Genomic DNA, 19,346 nt, shown 5'->3' with positions numbered 1-19,346 from the left:
CCATGAAAATTCTGTTTCGTTGCGCGTTCCATTTACATATAGGCCGCTTCATCTTTGACGGGATTTGATACGTTTGGCCGTTGTTTGTTGTTAGTTAATTTTTCGCAATCTGAAAATTGAAGGGTCTGCATTAATAAAATAAGCTCAGATAGAACTGTTGAAAATTGATGAATGCTTTACCGCTCTTTTTAATTGGAACGGCCTATTTTTTATTTTATATTTCGAATTTGAATCTTTCGTTTACACCTCGAATATAATACTTTCTATTTCCAAAGAGATTCATTTGGATCTCGTTAAATCGTAGAGGTCTAGATTAAATTCCCCGCAATTCCGATACAAGGTCGATCGTATGATCATATACTATATTCATGGGAGAAGTCCCAGTTATAATGAAACTCCTTTTACAAATACTTTTCACAAATGGCCAATGTGTTAACGTCAAAGGATTTTTCTTTACGAGACTATGCGATCCTTACACAAGAGTACGTATTGTAAATGCTATTTGAAGCGATCAAAACGTTGACGAGATTCATGTCAGACGCGTTCAAGAGCGCCTCAGAGGAGATCCATCAAGAGCAGGCATCTGAAACGGGTTAGTCCGTGTCCTTGGATCGCTGCGATGCTTCGCTTGCGTAACGAGACAAATATTCGTCTTTGCGACGGAAATTACCAACGTCAATGATTCTCTTTTAACGAGAGATCGCGTATTCTTATGAATACTACGATCGAATCGTTATTTACAGTAAAAAAAATTTTAAATGTTAATTGGTGGAAAAGACTGACTTCTGGCGGAATATCCGATATTGCGAAGATCTCGATATAACGTACAGTTTTATATTTAATAAAAACCCGTTTTTATCGTGGATGAGACGTCTGGCACGACGTAAAATTATTTGCAGTCGAATGTTTTCCTGGAATTTTTCAATGTACATTCTAAAGAAGCTTTCGAGTTCTTGTTAAGACCTCGTTATTATAAATCATTATAAAGAACCGAATCTACATGATACGGCAAAAAATGCCACTTAACACGATGGGACGTGACATATACGAGATAATCGCTAACTGATTCCATTCACGGCGATAATGGCCAGCATCCTTGTTGATACGTCTTTAACGGTAGCCGAAGAATCGTCAGATGCGTGTCTCCGCACGTAAAGAATTCCGTAGCCTACATTCCGCGAAGAAAGAGTCGTCGTGCGGGATAATCTCGATAATCCCGCAAAGATGAGACACGTGTATAAAAATCGATGACTGTGTAGACCGTTTCTAATACGAAACAGCAGTCATTGACCGTGGAGATCAAAGTAGCAATCGATCGTCAATCAGAGAGCTCGATCGTACTTGTCATTCGACTACAGCCATCGACTTTTTAGCCTTTCGTTTTCCGCGTTATCAGCCCGACGACAGTTCCGTTGGTTGTTGGTATTGCGTGTATTAAAATGACGATAGAGACGGTATTATGCGTCCAAGGCAAAAAGTAGCAGAAAATCTCGAGACACGATCGTTCGAATCAGAGTAGTCGACCACCAGCTTTCCTCTTTTTACGATGACTCATCGCTCGTGTGTCTTTTCTGCTCGTTTCACTTTAGCTTCTTTCTCGCGTTCTTCTTCCTCCTCCGCTTCGTTCTTTCTTCGCCTTCCTTTACCTCCCGCACCACCCTTTGTGCCTATCGTTCCTTCCTTCCCGCCTTTCTTCCTCCACCCTGTAGGTATCATCCGTTCCTTTTTCTTCGTCGTCTTCGTGTATCGTTCTCCACTTCGTACAGCGAACGCGCGTCTACTTGAACGCTGGATAGGTATTCACTGAAAAGAATGCGAAGAGAAAGAAAATGGCCGCACGAGCAGGACAAAGGCTCTCGAGGAGGCGCTTTGAACGCACGAGTCGAAAGGGTATGGCGGTGCCTCTTCGTCGCGTCGAGCTGTATCGTCGCTGAGAACAAAAAGAACGCGTCGTAAATGTTGCTTCGACGTAGAGAGCCGGATGGTTGTAAAGAAAAAAAGGACGTGGCTGGTCGCGGTTTAGTGCGGCGAAATATCGACGATTCCCTGTCGAAAAAGGAACGTCGCCGCCTCCCTTTTAAACCAACGACTCTAACTATACGTGCACCTCGTACAGGCAAAAAGTGATTTGTTGAAGAAGAGAAGAAGGTTCGAAAGTTCTGCGTAATCGACGATGCTTGTGCGTTACTTGTTTCCTTCAGCTTCACCGACATATTTGTCCGTTAAAGCGTGCGATTTACTGGCGTCAGTGTGTTCTCCAGTCCGGAGAAGAGACTCGAGGTCGGTTGAAATTAAAATTCATTAGGAGTTCCATTATTTCGACTGCAAGTAACGTTTCTTCGGTTTCTTCAGACTTAACATCAGATTACTGATATTTAGTGTTAATAAAGCGAAAAGGACAGCGCTTGGTTATACACATTCTTTTCTTTTTTCAGTTTAAACAGATGAACGTGAATCCCGAATCAGGTTCACAACGAATTCCGAAACGACGTTCGTCTCATTACCGAGAACGTTTTCACGGATATTTATGGAAGACCGTATTCCGCGATCAACGGTACGTGCTAATTGTTAAGAGGGCCGTAACCCCGTTGTATGTTCTTTCGTTATTTTCGTTGTAACCTTACGCTGACAGTGTAAGTACCTGTCGTGGCATGCACTCAGGATATAAAGTGTAACGTGCAAAACCTGCCGGTCGTACGACGTGCGGTACGACGGGTTTGCAAATGCGGTGCGGGATCCGAGGCGCCATAATTTAGTCCTCGGGGCGGCAATCGTAAATCCGCGGAATGTCAAATTTTTACACCACGGTAAACCGTTAAGTAGCATCATTCTCATTATCGTTACGTACTCTCTTTTCTTATAACTCAGCGTCTGTGAAACTAAATGAAACTAGATGATGGAAGACTATGAGACTAAATTAAAATTCATTGGACGAAAACAGTTTGACTGACCAGATTTGGAAGCGAGGATTCTTATGAGTCAGCTTTACTTCGAGGCAAGGAGCCTTAGGACGCTTAATCCTTTTTAGATCCATTCTTTGATCTTGAAAGCGTTCACCGGATATGTCGGCTCAACTTTTTAACTACAAAGAAACGAAACTTGGAGTTAGGCAGATGAATCAAGATAAAACGTGGGATGGCAAGTTTTTTTAAAAGGCACAATTCATGGTGTTAAGGTAACAAATTAAAAATTGCGCAATCCACGCTGAAACATGCAACCGATCTAAAATGCCCTAATGATCGTGTTGGCCAGCTTGAGAAACGCTCTCAATCGGCGGCCGGAATCGGTCTGGATAATAAGTGGCTTCTAAAAGGGCTACGGCGCGCGGCGCGGCGCCGTGTTCGCGAAAGTGGCTCGAATAAGATCGATACGTAGGCGAATTTCGCCAGATCGAATAATAATCGTCGTCGTTACACTGGCTGGTTCTTCGATTAACCCGGATAACCTCGCTGGGTCCCCAAAGGATCGTGATAATACGATCTCCCGCGCATTTATCTATCGTCAATTCGTGGTGCGGCGTTCGTGGCGAGCACTCCCTCTTGCTCAACGAGCGAACCAGTGATTCACGATTCGTGTTGCACGTTACGATTTCATACCGATACACATGCAACCGATACACATGCAGAACGCTGTTTCTACAGGTACGTCTTACGACACGTTAATCCGCTCTCTAATTACCTACGCTTCCTTCCACATGTCCAGGATGCTTGCCCTTACAGTTTCGTCCGATGACATAGAAATTCTAATCATCATCGATCTGAATGTTATCGACAAAAAAAGACGTTTCGGAGCTGTCAATTTTCTCCACGATGAAGGAATCTCTTTTTTCTGTACGTAGATGGTAATGCCCGGGGCAACACTATTGATGAGTGGTATTATACGAATGCCTTGTTTCCTGCAGTTAGAAACGGTGGTTTACGTTTACAGTTGTGTAACAGTAGGTTTATGTTAGCTAGAATACTGGGTCGTTGCCAGTAACTTCTTACCGACAAATATTTGCATGGTCCACCTGTTGAATTTCAGTTTTAAACCTAGCTGCGAGCTGAAAGTTTCGCTGTCCGTTTATTCGTATGGTGTGTCTGCCTCTTGCACGCGATGAAAATTTTGCTCACTTGGGAAAAGCCAATTCTGTTCTATGTTAATGTAAATTAGATTGCAACAACTTGAATGTGCAAAAAATTACAGCAATCCAACCAGTAGATGGTTCCTTGTTCCTTCTACTCATCAGAACTTTTTTCCGCAGATTACCATCTACGTAGAGGTTCGCGTAACTTTCTCGAAGAAAAGTGACTACTTACCTAAGAAAGTGTGGAAAATTTATCGAGGTAGATTCGTCTGATTTTTGCAACAGAAGAGATTGGCAAAAGAATAATCTCTACCTGTCGCTAATGGTCGAGGTGCCGATGCGATATAAGTCCAATATGAAAAAGAAATCTTTATAAAAACGTATAAATTGAAACAAGAATTTGCATTATCAAACACTGGCGTCTCGCTTTCCAAAGCAACTATTCAGCCTGATTTTCCGCGTATACATTGGAACACGCACGAAACAGTTGCCAGCCCGAAGTGGTCGATTCATGAACGAAGCCAAGAGTCGTTACAATTATTGCGCAGTGTAACGTGTCGGTCCGACGTGCAGAAAGCGTTCAAAGTTTAAACGCACCGCGGGGGAGTGACTCAGAGGCAAGCTATCTCATAGAGCAGCTAGACATGCCTGTTCGTTGCCCGGCAATTACGATTTGTGAGGGTCGAGCGCGTTCACACGGGAGGGGTTGCTTGCGAAATAATAAACGTTAGTTCCTTTATCGATTCCGAGCACGATAGCGCTATTGGAAGAGATCCAAGAATAGTCGTGAAACCATTGACATTGCCGTTCACTTGCTCGCTTTTATTACACCGCATTTCGTAGATCGAAGAATCCTGTCGTCGATCGTCTTCTCATTTATAATACTTGCGTACATATATTGTATAAAGAGCTTAAATGGTTGAATAAATACGAATTCAGAAGTACGAAAGGTCATTGTACTTGATGCGCAGGACGCGTTTATTTACCTTTATCCAAACACACTCCATCTTTCACGGCTTATTTAAGTAACAAGTTCACTGCATTCGTTCCACGGATTATTCTCCTGTCCCGGCAGGGTACTTCTGTCGGGTAGCGGTTGAAGCTGTCGAGCAAAGGACATTGTTACGGTGACGCATAGTTTGCACGGTGTAATCGTCCGCGCACCTGCAAGACTCACGAAAACCGTCTCTGAATGGTACACGGTTAAACAGCGGTTTTCTGCTCTTTCTGTCGTTCGATTCTTCTTGACTTTCTGACGCGTGGTGTAGGGTCATCAGTGTCGACCACAAAACAGGCGGACCAGTATGAATGAACGTCAGCAACCGAGGGCCCTTTTTAAGGGTGCTCACGTGCCAGTCACGTGAGGTGGGCACGCCCATTGTCTCGCAGAAAATGCACGCTTGTATGCATATGCTGCGAACAGGCGCATAGTGACACGCACAGAGGATAACACGTTGCACACATGCGCGATATATTTGTGAGGTACGCGTATTTACGTGTGTCTGGCGGCGCGGCGGCACAACGTAGGTTACGAGAACGGTGGCTGAATATTAAAGAAGGGAAGAAGTAAAAGGCGATAGGATGTGGCGCGAGGTAGAGACACAGCGGAAGTGCCGTGACACCGGCGCTAATCGCGAAAGAGAACCATTTTGCTGGGGTGTGTTTCTTCGTTGTAAGCGGTACCCTTTTCAGTCGACGATCGAAGAAACGCGTAGCTCGACGTTCGATGTTCGATGTTTCAAGCATGTCGCCGTGCTTCAAGGCAGAATTCATGATACGTAAGGGCTGCACGTTCACGTATTAAAAATTCAAGAGTTAATGGCGTCGACGAGGTTCGCGTTGCCTCGTACATCCCGAAACATTTGGCATTTTTTATGCGCCGTCTACCAGTTCTCCGAGCAGTTCTCCATATTTCTTTTCACCCTTCGCCGTTATGTACGTTCTTCTGCCGTTTCGTTCTCGCGCGTATCTGGAATTTAAAGAGGGAATTATTGGAGGCATTCGAAGAATTATCGCGGTTTGTAGCGTTTCGTGTCACGTTTCGCGATATTCCTTTAATTTTTCCACGCCCGATCGAGCATGGAATCGTTCAACGACTCTGAAAATTTATCGCCAATCTCTCTGCCTCTTCTTTTTTTTCCTTTACATTCGTCTCGCGAAACATATCATTAGCAGTCGGAAATGTTCGCATTTTAACGTCACTTACGCTGCGGGATACACGCGGTATTAACGTCAGACGTAAGGAAACAGGGAAAAAACATCGATGCTGTAACGAGAATCGAGATAGCCATTGCGAAAGTCAATAACGGGTGCATTTTTATCTGTCCTAATTGTATCGGCGATTAGGTCTCGTTAACGAGAGTGCCTTGAAAACGTTTTATCGGCTGATAAATCAAACGGCCCGGATGTGTAATGTATAGGGATGGTAATACAGTCGCGTAATGTGCAGCAGCGAATGGGAAGTCGAGTTGGCCAGCATTGAAGTGAAAACAAACGAATGTAAACAGGAGAGGGCACGTGTGGAGCGGGGGCATCGAGCCTTCCGCTTGTTTAGCTCTGTTTGTTTTGGCTGCGCCGTGAGACACGCTGATTCGTTTTAACTCTTTCCTCCATTACGACCGGCTCGCCTTATATTGCTTTTTAAACGCCCGTTTTTTTCCATTTCTCCTTCGACTCCCTCCAAACCATTCGCGTCACCGGTTTACGATGTCACGGCGGGGAACAAAGATCTTAAGTTTCTTAAGAAATTAACCTTTCTGTTAAGCGTCGCATACGATTTATAAAAACGACGTTCGTCCTGAAAACGTTATTCGCGGAATAACGTAAAGAAATAGAAGAAAAAGTTAATTTAAAATCGCTGTGTTTCTTGAATTAATAGTTGAATTATACGGTATAGTAATTAAATGGTAAAGAGTCTGAGTTGTTTACCGCCTATATACCTCGGCAGATGTCAGTATTACCTTGAATGGTTTCTTCTTTGTTTCTTCATTTTTGCGTGACAAACAGCTGTTAGTGGTGTCTTTATGGCGTATTACCAACCATGGTGTTTGGCATCTTCTTCGAAATGGATTGATACCTCACATATTCCTTAAACATGAATTTATAAATCAATACAGATATTAAGGCAAATTACATTAAGTTATAGTATCGATTTATTGATTAAATCGTAGCACTCGTCCTTATAATACTGTCAAACTACGATATTCCAAATATTTAATACATTTAAAATTGAAGTGTTTAGGGGTTAAGATGGATTAATATTAAGCAACATAAAATAAAAGTATAAATAAAAGCACCATGATACCAGAGTTCAGCGAACTCGAGAATTCAGGGACATAGACCTCAGGAGCACACCCTCTATTTCCATTAAACGTGGTGTCGGGTGGTTAAAGGCACGCCTAAAGTTGCGCTGAAACGCGATTCAGGTATATATCGTTCCGTAGTTCCGACGTTCCGGACGTTCCGTTTCATCGTTCCACGGTTCGAGCGCGAGAGTAGGTAGTTGCGTGTGTCGTGTCAGTTATATCTCGGCAGCGAGAGCCGTCAGGCATACGGGTGTTTTGACGCGCGTCGTTCGTTCAAAATCCTCGTGCATTCTATCGTATCAATACCAACAAAAACTTTCGACGGAATCTCAGTGATCGCAGGCATTTTAATTGTCGAGCGTTGCCATCGTAGTTTTGTGTGATTTTCCTTTGGAGTAACCTCTCGTACAGAGCGTAGTTTTGAGAGTGTTTATATCCTTCGAGGACGACAGAAAGTCTCATTGGTTCGTCGATTAAATCATGACAGTCGCTTCCTTGTATTCTGGTCTGACGACATTTCTCGTGACACTGCGTGCAACTGATTCGTTTCCGCCTGTGTACAGGCGTGCATCTTCCCTGCAAAAACGAAGGATTTCAAGGTTAAGTTTATCCCCTGACACGTGATTATATATATGTGTTGAATCGGATGCCGTACCGTGGTTCCATATAAATCAACGTATACGCGCAACGGCGATTTCGATCGACCGAGTGAACACTGGCTTTGATGTTTATCGATTATACCGTGCGCGTCGATAGTATTGGTGGCGTGCATGGCCGGACGCAATTACAATCGGGACATTATAATGAATTATGCAAGAGATCGAATTGCGTCGATTCGAAGATTATCAGCTTTCGCCGTTCTATACTTTTGTGTTAATGCATGGATCGCGTTCATTCATTTTTCGTGACGGCTGGAGAAAACGCGAGTTCTTTGTATACTGAAAATTATCGTAAAATGAATGTAATATCAGATACAGGAATAGAGAGGTGTTTTATAAAAACGTGTTACGAGGTCAAATCTTGGTTATGTTTTTCTCTATCAGAAAATAGTGAAATCTTGGGAACGTTTGAGTAGAAAAATACATACTGTTCCTTTAGAAGTGAATGGTGTTTTATCCAGTCGCTCATTATCGGAACGGCATGAAGTTTGTCGCATCAATTTGTACGCGAGATGTGTTGCTTCCTCTTGTAACGTACGCGAGACACGTTTCGTTATTTTTCTGCTCGACGATTCTCTCCTCCCTTTTCTTCGCCGTGCTAATACGAGAACCTTGTACAAAGTGAGTATCATTGGTTAAGGTTAAACGATCGCGGGGTTGTTTCACGCGGGAAAAGTGGCGCCATAGACGAACCACTTTCGAATTCGATATCGACTTTATACCGCGCAATCGTGTTCCCGCCATTATCTCACGACCGATTCGAGATCGAGATGCGAAGTAATTTCGATAATCGAACGATCGTATCATGGACGGACGTTTGCGAATTCGGACGCTGATGGTGTTAATCTTTGAAATTTTTACGTGAAACAGTGACAAAGTGTGAAAGGTGACGGAATAATCTCGAAGATAACCTCACGAGCGAATCGAAAGTTGGATAATCGTCATGGCTTACGTGCTCTGGCGGGTCTTCATGAAGAAGTACTCGAAGGTGCGGCTGGGGCTCAGGAATCTGCCTGTAAGTGTTGCACGCTTTGTACTTCGTAATTTGGCGCCGTACGCGCGTAGTTTAGTTTACGCGCGGGCGTGTGGTTGTTCACGATGCAAATGATTTGTCCGAACGGAGCAAAACTGCCGTTTGGGATGGGTTTCCATCGACAGCACCGGCGAGAAATAAACGTACGAACGTTGCATCGTAATTCTCAAGGTCAGGATTTTATGACCGAACTTAGCCGCGCTTCGCGTCAAACGGCCGCTGTAATTGCGGTAGCCATTGAATACGTTATGCAACGAGCCGACCGGAAACCGTACTTGGTATGAAAATTACCACCTACCGGCAGCATCGATCTTTTTTTTCTCCTCGTAACTCTTTCGACCGAAAGCACAGAATACTTTCAACGAAGTTATACATATAAGGGTTTACGTTCGGAACCATTAATGAGACGTAAATTCGTTGCGTGGTTGTTGAAGTTTATTAAAAGAAAAGGAACTCAATATAGAATGTTTCAATTTCATAGCCGCTAGATATTTCTATCGAAATACTTTCCAAAATAATTCAATTTTCCCTCGATTTTCGATTAGCTGAATCGCTAGTTGCGCGCGCATTGTATCGCGACTTACCGGTGAGGTCGTTCCACGTTCGAACGTTTTACCACAACGAAGGTGCAATTATTAGACGTTGCAACTGTAGCTAATGCGAACACGGTAATTGGATAATTGCCGTAGGAGCCGGCGTAGCAGTTCTAATTTCTTTCTGTACCGTTTCGTGCCGGCCGCGTTGTCGATTTCCATCGATATATCATTATTGTTATTATTTATTTATGGCTTGTAAGTCCTATAATACACATTGTATATTACAAGATGAATATCGTTATCTCGATTATCATCATGATCGATCGGATGCGTGCACGGTTCATTGGTTCATTGATTTTTCATCGAAGTAGGATTCGTTCGCCGTTCTCAGCGTGACGTGGACTGAATCTCCCCTTTCTACGCTTTTTTCCTTCGTGTCTACTTAATTATCGATACTTGTTGATTAATCGATAAACAATACGACCGCGTTTAATTTGTCGACAGATCTTTCTATTAAATTTTATCGTTGAATGGGTTAGCAATGAACACGGCAGATTCAGCAAGATGTGTTAATCAATCAGGAAAAAGATGGCTGGTCTCTGTGTACCGTACCTATAGGCACGCCCTGTTAATAAATTTCGTACAGCGGAAGGGAAACACGTTTGGGTTGGGGGTGCGCGCAATTTACGACTTGTCGGATTGGATTACTTTGATGCGTAAGCACGGAGATCCACCGCACGGTTATGCAAACGATTGTTATACCCTGATGTAACGGGGGTTCGCATCGAGCGTTAAGTCTCGGTGGAATAAGTATGTAGATATTCCGATTATACAGTCAGTCGTATATTTCGATGTATTTCGATTCCCGTCATTGTAATGGATTTTAACCAACTTCTTAAACATTAAAATTGAAACGCGTTTGGGTGTACGAGCACGCATTAGAGTGAAATGGGAGTATTTTAATTCTTCGGTAATTCGAAGACACCACGGTCAAAAGTTTAAATCTCTGAAATTATGTTATAATTGTGGTTCTAATTGAAAATCGTTGAGACGCTTCAGGCGAAATAATGCTAATATCTATCGTTAGAATCTTCGTACAGAGTGAATTGGATTAATATCATTAGCAAAGTTTTACAAATAGTACATATTAAATTTAAATGAAGATCAAATTATAACTCAGGCTCACCACCAGGGAGACGCATCATCACTTTTGTATGCGCTGGGGACATCAGTGGCGTGAATGGAAAGTTCAACGTGTATCCATTATTAGATTCACACGGCACTGAATGTGTCAGGGGTTAAAATTAGAAACCCGATAATATCATTTCTAATATTAACAACTCTCCAATTTATCCGATTTATCTTTACGTCAATCTTCACCCCCTGCTCCACACGAAGAATCCAGCGAAACCAAATCCGACTCTTTGAATCGTCGCAAGAACTCATCGCGTCTCGAGAACAGCGTCGACTCGCAGTCAATCTGTTTCCTAGAACTCGATCCGCGGCTTTCGTATTGTAATTATCGAGAGGGAGAGAGAAAAAAAGGGACGGCGCTTTTGCAAAGTCCCGGGTCGGTGGCTCGAGGGAAGGGGGGCGGAGAGGGGTGGTCAGCATCTTAATAAATTAAACTGATCGGTCCGCTGGAGGTGGTGGGAGGTTCGCGAGTACAGCTAGGGTAGACGAATGGAAGAGTAGCAACGTGTAGAGACGAAGATCGGTTCGAGAGGAAAGAAAGGAGCGGTAGGCGGTCGGAAACCGGGGGGTTAGGGTGGACTAGGGGGTGTCGAGGGGCGAACGGGGTGCAATTCAGTTTGCGGTCGCCGAGTCAGGTTACGTTAGGTTAGTCCAGCGGTTGGTCCCCGTGACCGTGAACCGCGGCTGACCTGCGACACAAACACACAGAGTGAGTCTCTCTTTCTCTCTTCCCTCCCACCTTCCATAAATCTACCTGCACTACATCGCGTCTCGTTCCACAGCCTGGCGAACCGCTCCGTTCACCTCTCTTTTCTTCTCTCTCGCCTTGCATTGTGCGCTCTTCGGGATCTCAGAGTGATAAATACGGCCGACCACCCCTCTCCCATCCCTATATCTCGTTATCTGTCCTCGTCTGGCCCTCGAACAACTCGCGAAACCGGCGTGAACCGTTTCCCCGTTTTATCGTGCTTACCAGCAACTCCGGAGCGGGACATCGTCGCGTGGGCGTGTTGATCTATTTCGATTTTCACCGTCGTACGTTTTAAGCTTTTTCTCGAGGACGATCGCCCTCTATTGTCATTATCGTTCTTGACAATTCCGTGGAATATCGAGGATGTGTGTGTGTGAGAGAGAGAGAGCACAGTGGCCCTCCATGTATCTGAACTTGTCAGGGGAGAAACAATTTATGCGACTGGAGTTCATATGATGGGAGTTGGCTAATTTTCTCCATTACCTATCATCCTTCGTTAGCATAATAGAAATTCGCGATCAGATAATCGAGCATTAACTAAAATTTCGTAGCAATAGATATAGCTTTACAATAGATAGCACGTATGCGTATACGTGGATTTAAATTGCGCGTTTGAAGTGCTTTGTAGGTACGTATAGATATAGTAGGTATAGTGCGTTCGAGAATTGCTTGAATTACACATATTTCCATACGTGTATAAAATAGAAACTCTTTCTCTCGGAGCGAGGAAGAGTTTCAAAGAAAGTTAATAAATTCTTAAAGACTTTTACTCGCGTTGATCGGTCTCGGAGGCTGATGGAAACGACGTTGAAAATCGTTGCGATTCAAAGGCAGTTTTATCTGAAACTCGTTAACGCAGCATTTTCTCCCGTTACTCGCGCTATCGCAATGTTTTGCACATCTCGTATCGTGGTTCGCAGTCACGACCGCGGATCGGAACAAGAAACAAGAAGAAAAAGACGAGACTTCGGTGGCGTCGGTAATCAAATCGTTGTTTTCTTTCCTAGCAGTGTTAATTTAATTTGCTTCGTTCGTATCGGCTCTTGCCCACGCTCTTCAACTTCTTCGTTTTATCGGAAATAATTTGTTCCATTATCGAACGGCGTACTTGAATCGAAAGTGGAAACACCGAGAAGAATGTTTGCTTTGAACGAATGTAGGCGGACAGATTGATCGATGACTCTTTAATCGCTATTGTTAACGTTCATGGCCGTTGCAAATCGGATCAGCCATGTGAGATACGATGTTGCAGTTGAACGAACGAGCTTCTCTCCGTTCTCTCCCTAATATTATACTTGTTTCCAGTTATATAAGGTGTTATAAAAATAGACTGAAAGACTTTGTTTGGAGATTTATAATACGTTTCGAGAAAAGTATTTGCTTGATTTTAGGTTCTCCGTTTAACGAACATATTTTACTCCTCTTGGCAATTGCTATAGGCGTACGAAGATCTAGATCATTTCTTTTTTTGTTTTTTAATAACATCCTGTACATTTTCTTAATTCGGTTAAAACGCTATCACGTACATCCTCTTCCGCGTGGATCTTATTGTGTTACGTTCGAGACGCTCATTCATCGTCCCTGAAATTAAATAGAAACGAAACGAGCTACGTTCCATCGTACGATACTGTTTTCTTCTCGAAAGACTCTCATACTATATGAAGCAAGATCGATGATATCATTGTTCGTTCTTGGCGTATATGCTTAGGTTACACGGTCGCTGCTCGCGGATCGTCAGAAAAACGTTTGTCCCCGGTTTAATCGCACGAACCCCTTGTTTAATATGTATTAACGTAGATATTTCTTACGAAACCTCTTTGCCACGACTGAAGAAGCTAATTTTCACTCGACAGCGATTCCTGTCGGAACTATGACGCCGTGATTTCGAAGCCACGTTGGCAAGCCTACGTTTATGTACATTGACACGGATTTATTGCTCGGCACATATTTGACGTTGTTCTAACGCGATGCCCTAAAACTTCGTGTGTCTACAAATTTTCTGAAAACATACACATGTATCTTAACTTTACGACTGAACGCTTCGCTTCGGTCAACATTACCGACTTTACTTAGTTACTTACGTTCATCGTCTTGGAAACGACAGAAAATTTTCATAGACCCTCGCCACGTTATCTTAGGCTAGTTATTGGTTCGAATCGTGACACCTTCGAAACTCGTGATTTCGTGTAGCATATGAGTAATTTACAGGTTTCGCCAGAGCCCTTTTTTTTACAAAACGATGTTAGCATTTTCTATGAATAGAAATAAAGTTACTACGATAGAAATGTAGAAATAATATAAAATAAATAATATAACAAATTAGCTTATGGCAGTAAGTCATTTCTTTCTCGAGAACTGAATATTAATCGCATATTTATGTAACAAAATTAAGAGATCAATAAAACGTGCAGTTGATCGGCGAGACTTCTGAGAAGTTCGAACATGGTTCTCGTCAAACAGTCGAGTCGAAGAGTTTGATCTGGGAACGAAGTGATTATATAGAGCGAGGAACGTTATTCGCGCGTGTTTCGTATTTTCACGTGACCTACATAAGTGATTATGATTAACCGAGAAAAATAGCGGGTCGACATTCCGCCTTGGCTGGAGAGTACGGCACCTGGACGCGGTTAGCGTCGTGCAGGGATGCGCCTGCCACAATGCACCGTGTGCAATTTCACTTACTTTCGCCGCTAATTAATCGAGCGCACTTCTAGACGGCCGACTTGCCCCGTTCGTGAGGACCCAGAGAAAGGTACTATGCAAATTCCATCGAAAAAACGAAACACGTGCCCTTCCCCCACCCCTTCTGTCGTTCTTTTATCGCGTTGCTTCTATTGCTTCTGTTGCTTCTATTAAATATCGTCATTGTGCCGTCAGACGACGCTTCGTTCCTCTGACGCGACGTTCAGGTGAGCTCGTAAAGCCAAAAAAAGTCAAGTACTACGAATTTTGATGAATCGTTGAATTTTCGTTTTGAGGTTGTTGTTGGTGAAGGTGCCCACGAGAAATGCTCTTGATGTTCAACAAAAAAGGTTTATCAAACTATTAACAATCGACAGTGAACAATTTACGATCAACAATTAACGATTAACAACTAACTATCAACAACAATTAACGATTAACAATCAAGAGTTAGTAATCACGTATCTCGGCTTATATTTGCTTCGCTATGACGCTAAATCTTTCGCACTTCGTAGCTCGGGGCAGAATGAATCTTTTGTTCGAAACCAAACGGATTCTTTTCATTGTTGCCCCTCGATATCCCCACTACGCACGCGTTTATTAGATATCCGCGACGGTTGCCGCGTATGAATTCTTCCGAATATTCGGCGAAAGAATCGTAGGGATATCGAGGGTACATCAGGAATGTCGGCTTTACGCTTTGAAGGTATAGCGCTTTGTGTCGCGAAGCCGTTGGAAAGTTCCCTGGTCGAGTGCCGCCACACTTTCAACCAGGTTATTATTTTGCGAATAGGAAGTATGATGTTTATCGCGTCGGAAGAACAATTTTGAAGTTCGGGGAGACTTGAGGGAAAAAATAAAACTTCAGATGGGAGCTATCTACCAGATTTCGGATCGTTGTTCTTTGTATCCTTAACTGGTATGGTTTAATAGGAATATATCGACTTGCCGCAGTTATATATAATTGAAAATGTTGAAGTGGATCTAACTTCTAGGAAAACTCTACATCTTCTCTAATGTTTAGTTTTTGGCACAACGATTCTCTTTGCAGCGGCTTCTTTGGTCTCTGTTATAGTACCGCGGAAAGATCGCCAACGTACAGACAATGTCGACGATAAAGCGCAAATGCCGACAAGCCGAAAGGGTTGGAAAACTTCGATAGGCCTAACAGCCATCAATATATTTCGGCACCGCGGTCGTTGATGTTCAGTTAGCCACCGGAGAGTGAAGAGTCGTTAATCGAAAGTTGTCATATTACACTACTGCGTTAAGATCAAGTTAAATAATCATTTTTTTCTGTTTAATGCACTGTAATACTGTAAAACATATAGGATAGAAACCACTGGAAATCTTAATTTCTAACATTTCTGATAAAGAAATCCTATAATACATTCATTCACGCGTTTGCTCTCTCTATTCCGCGATACATAGAACCTCAACAGAAAATTATCGAGATCGTGTGTTATTTGAGTTAAGGGTTAGCTATAGTTGTATAGTTGTATAGCGATGTATAATATGTATAGTTGTATTATACAGTATAGTTGAGTTAACGGTTACATTTTCAGTCAAATTCAAGGATGTCGCGATAAAAAGCACATAATTAGTATTATATATATCTAGCATTCGTGGTTAAGCTTATATAAAAGACATCTGAAAGGTAATCTAGTCTCTTCAATGAGCTCTATTAAAATGTAAGGACACGGTTACCCTATATATCTCGCTATTACAATGTCTTTAGTCGTCCGACAAAGTTGGCTACAGCGCTTGCGAAATACCGGAAACGTTTTCCTTAACGAGCATCGACTGCAACAGCTCTCGGCTATCAAGATCCAGAAAACCTCGTACGTTGACGTATCGCGGAAAGAATTTGTACTTTTTCTTACAATCTCTCCACACCATCAATGTGTCTAACCGCTCTCTCAAATCGAATCAAATTATTCAACACGAAGGACGCGACAAATGATCTATGGAGCAACGTCATCAACCTGATTATACTTGGCAAATGTAATAACGTAATGGGGACGTGCGTAAGGCGAACATTGTTGAGTTTCAACGACTTAATTTAATAAGATAGACGAAATGGAATGAACAGTTTTGGGACGCTTAGAAATCACGCTGACCAACTCCACAAATTAAATCCCATAGACGAACGATAATTACAAATATTATTTCTAAACATTTTTCTTAGAATTTACGGTTATTTACGCTTCCTCTATTTCTGGTAAATAATTTTATGAAAATAAGATTTTTTTTCGAGGTATCGAATACTATTGTAAAATTGTTAACTCGAATAAAAAGCGGAGTTAATTAATTTGCCTTTTCGACGATTCAATTGTCACGCTTCGTATAAAATATGTGTCCTAATACTTACGAAGTATACGTAGGAAATCCAGTATTCGATAAGAATCTAGAGTGTCGCGGGCTTTGTTCGCGTCTCGGGAGAAACCTAGTTCTTTCTCTATCCTCGTGCATACACAGGAACATCCGGCGTCGACTGGCAAAAACTTTAATCACAATTAAGACAATTTCACGGCAGGAATGGGCATTGTGTCGAGAGAATCTGTACCGTCGCGAGCCGGCCCACTCCGGTTCTCTCGTGTCGGCGTGAGGTGAACGCTCGTGAGCCTCGAAGGATAGAAAGAGCGTCGTCTCTCCCAGCTCTTCGAGGCTCTATCGAGAACAGCTCGAGATGTGCCACGAGCCGCGCGCTGCCAATGTCGGAGGATAATTGATGATAGTTGCTTAGCAGTCGACAACGACGCACAAAAGATTCCCGGGCTCCTTCTCTCCCCTGGCCACGACTACGTATAAAAATTTAAATTAGTACGATAAAAGAGCATTCAGTTATGTGTTCTCCCTTTCTTTCTCTCTTCGTGCTCTCGAATACCAGTCGGGCCAAGGTACGTTATTGTTCCAATGAATTATGTTACCGGCCACGCTTTGTAATGAGTTCGAAGAGAGCTAAAGGGGTGTGAAGCGGACGCGAGTGCTCGAAGGCTCGTTTCCTCGATAGAAGGCTATGTTTAGGCTGTTTCAATAAGATTGATGGAGTTAGATCTTTTTCTTGTTGCTGGTTGTATAATTATATCGTTAATTGATTCATAGATACGGCTAGATGATTGGAGTTACACGTATTTGAGCAAGACAAACGTTTTTGGAAATTTACACGGTTTTTCTAATTTATCTCCGTGAAGATAGGACAACCTTGTTAGCTCACTTTGAGATTAATCTTTCTAGACCTAGTTTCACGTCTGTGATAACTAACACGACTTTGTATTATTCTACGGCTGACATAAGATTCCGTGTTCTTTGCTTCGGAAACATTGAGATATGATATTAAACCGTAGTCTTTTGACATTTCTCTAGCAAGATAAGAACAACGAACACTCGATAACAAAGTTATTTCGGCTTATTCACGCCTCGGTAAATAAATATAACAAAGGAACTAGCAAAATATGACTCGTAACTTCTATCCATTTGGAAAATCTAAGATGGTATTTATTTTATTTCCTTTACTCAAGATAGCGGAGCGTAAATTCGGTCATAGCGAGAAAGGAATAAATGCGTTCGGTAAATAAAAGATCTACCGATAAACTACCGAAACTTGTGAATTGTTATCGGATTATTGGTCAGTTAGACCACGCGCTATTCTTCACTTGCGCAACGCGTAGTTTGAGTATACGCGCGAAGGTCGACAAATTTTGAATATGCGGCGCGTTCGTTTCTCGCGCATCCATTCGCGCAGGCGCGCGTATTCGCGCGTTTCAATTTAATTCGCGCGCTTGGCGCGCCAACGCGAATGAAAGTGACTCACGCAACCATCCGTTCGGTTGCGGTTTTTTACGGTGTGCCGTTAATTATATCGTTCACGCAATACGTTGCAAAAATTCATGCAATTAATTTGCTACCGTGAGATCGTATTTAGGTAGAAGATTCAAGAATTTAGACAGGAAACTTCTTGGGATAGAGCTGTATAGAAGCTTGGTAAGATCAAATGTAATTTGTGAGACAGAGCTTCGATATTTTTCACAGGTTTCCTTTTGATAGTTTTATATGATTATTAGTATTTATAATTAACATTGGAGCTATCTAACTAGTCAAAATTATTAGTATCAAACTTTTTGTTTTTGCAGTCATGAGAAATGTGCAAGGATTTTTTATATTAACGTTACTTCTATTAACTTATATTGCTCCAGTTTTAACCAACTATTACAACATAAAGAGCCAATAGCGTGTTTTAGTTGGAAATTATTTTTGGACGGGTTTAGAGCAATAAATTCTACATTTTATCGCATATTTCCATTCATTAATAACGTTAATAGATGAAAGTATTCTTACATGTACGAAAGAATTTAGATAATTGAAATATTCAAATTTCTTTTTCCCCCATTTGGTTGGTATACGGTTCGTGCATCGAACACTCAGCGAGCACTTTCAGTTCTGCTCCGCGAGGCGACGGTGTAATTACTCGGACTTTCTGTTGCACGCGTACCGAATCCCCCATCTGCATACAAACTGCGCCGGCATCCACCTTGATTAATATTAATTTTTCCACAATGGATTTTGTCGCGACGAGAGCGTGAGACACTTCCTGTCTCGTTATTTGCTTTACGCGTTTGATAGCCGTGAAATTCATGCTACGATTTCCTCGTTTGCGTCGCTGGAGATGTCTCGTTCGAACGATCAGAATGAGGCTTCTTTCACCATTGAGAAGATCGGTAGATGAGCTCGACGTTCGAGATGCGTTGAACCTAAGGACTATAAGGGTGAGAAAATTCTCTTCGTTGTCACGCATTCGTATCCTATATCAGTAAATAAATTCATCGGAAGTAAAAATTCACTGTATTTACCGTGCACCGTTAGATTTTTAAACGTTTATACACAAAGATCGCTTGTTAGTCAATAAGACTATCGAAGAAACGTTTACCAGCCTCGTTATTATCCTTACGTGAGAGATCGAGGATTTACGAGTTTGTTCGAAGGTAATCACAAATTCCGCGTGAGAATCGAAACCAGGCCAACCGCAGAGGTATTTACCGTTTTTCAGCAACGTCGATGTTCCATGTGTCGGGAACCGTAAACTAAGTAGAACAGTGAGGATGCACCGGAGCATTATCGAT

The 19,346-nt window shown here is 42.4% G+C and overlaps 1 protein-coding gene and 1 long non-coding RNA gene across 5 annotated transcripts in view; one reads left to right on the top strand and one right to left on the bottom strand.

Annotated features, from left to right (window-relative positions):
* Positions 1–4,432: 4,432 nt before the first annotated feature.
* Positions 4,433–9,099, bottom strand: LOC139994350 (uncharacterized). Of its 2 annotated transcripts, XR_011801621.1 has the most exons (5): positions 8,983–9,099; positions 8,459–8,641; positions 7,363–7,947; positions 6,995–7,153; positions 4,433–6,035 (listed from the first exon to the last, which is right to left on the bottom strand). It is a non-coding gene; the product is annotated as an uncharacterized lncRNA (long non-coding RNA). The 2 variants fall into 2 exon arrangements; XR_011801620.1 differs by lacking the exon at positions 8,983–9,099 and having other exon boundaries at positions 4,862–6,035; positions 8,459–8,733.
* LOC139994041 (uncharacterized) overlaps positions 8,742–19,346 on the top strand; it is a 303,249-nt gene continuing 292,644 nt past the window's right edge. For all 3 annotated transcript variants that reach the window (XM_072016334.1, XM_072016324.1, XM_072016315.1), the window contains exon 1: positions 8,742–9,045. In XM_072016334.1, coding sequence (XP_071872435.1) covers positions 8,974–9,045 — 72 coding nt within the window. In that variant the 5' untranslated portion in view covers positions 8,742–8,973. The remainder of the gene's footprint in view (positions 9,046–19,346) is intronic.

Source organism: Bombus fervidus, chromosome 2 (genome assembly GCF_041682495.2).
Source record: "Bombus fervidus isolate BK054 chromosome 2, iyBomFerv1, whole genome shotgun sequence".
NCBI classification, from domain to species: domain Eukaryota; kingdom Metazoa; phylum Arthropoda; class Insecta; order Hymenoptera; family Apidae; genus Bombus; species Bombus fervidus.
The sequence above is the reverse complement of the archived record's forward strand: the minus strand, read 5'-3'. Positions and strand labels throughout refer to the sequence as shown.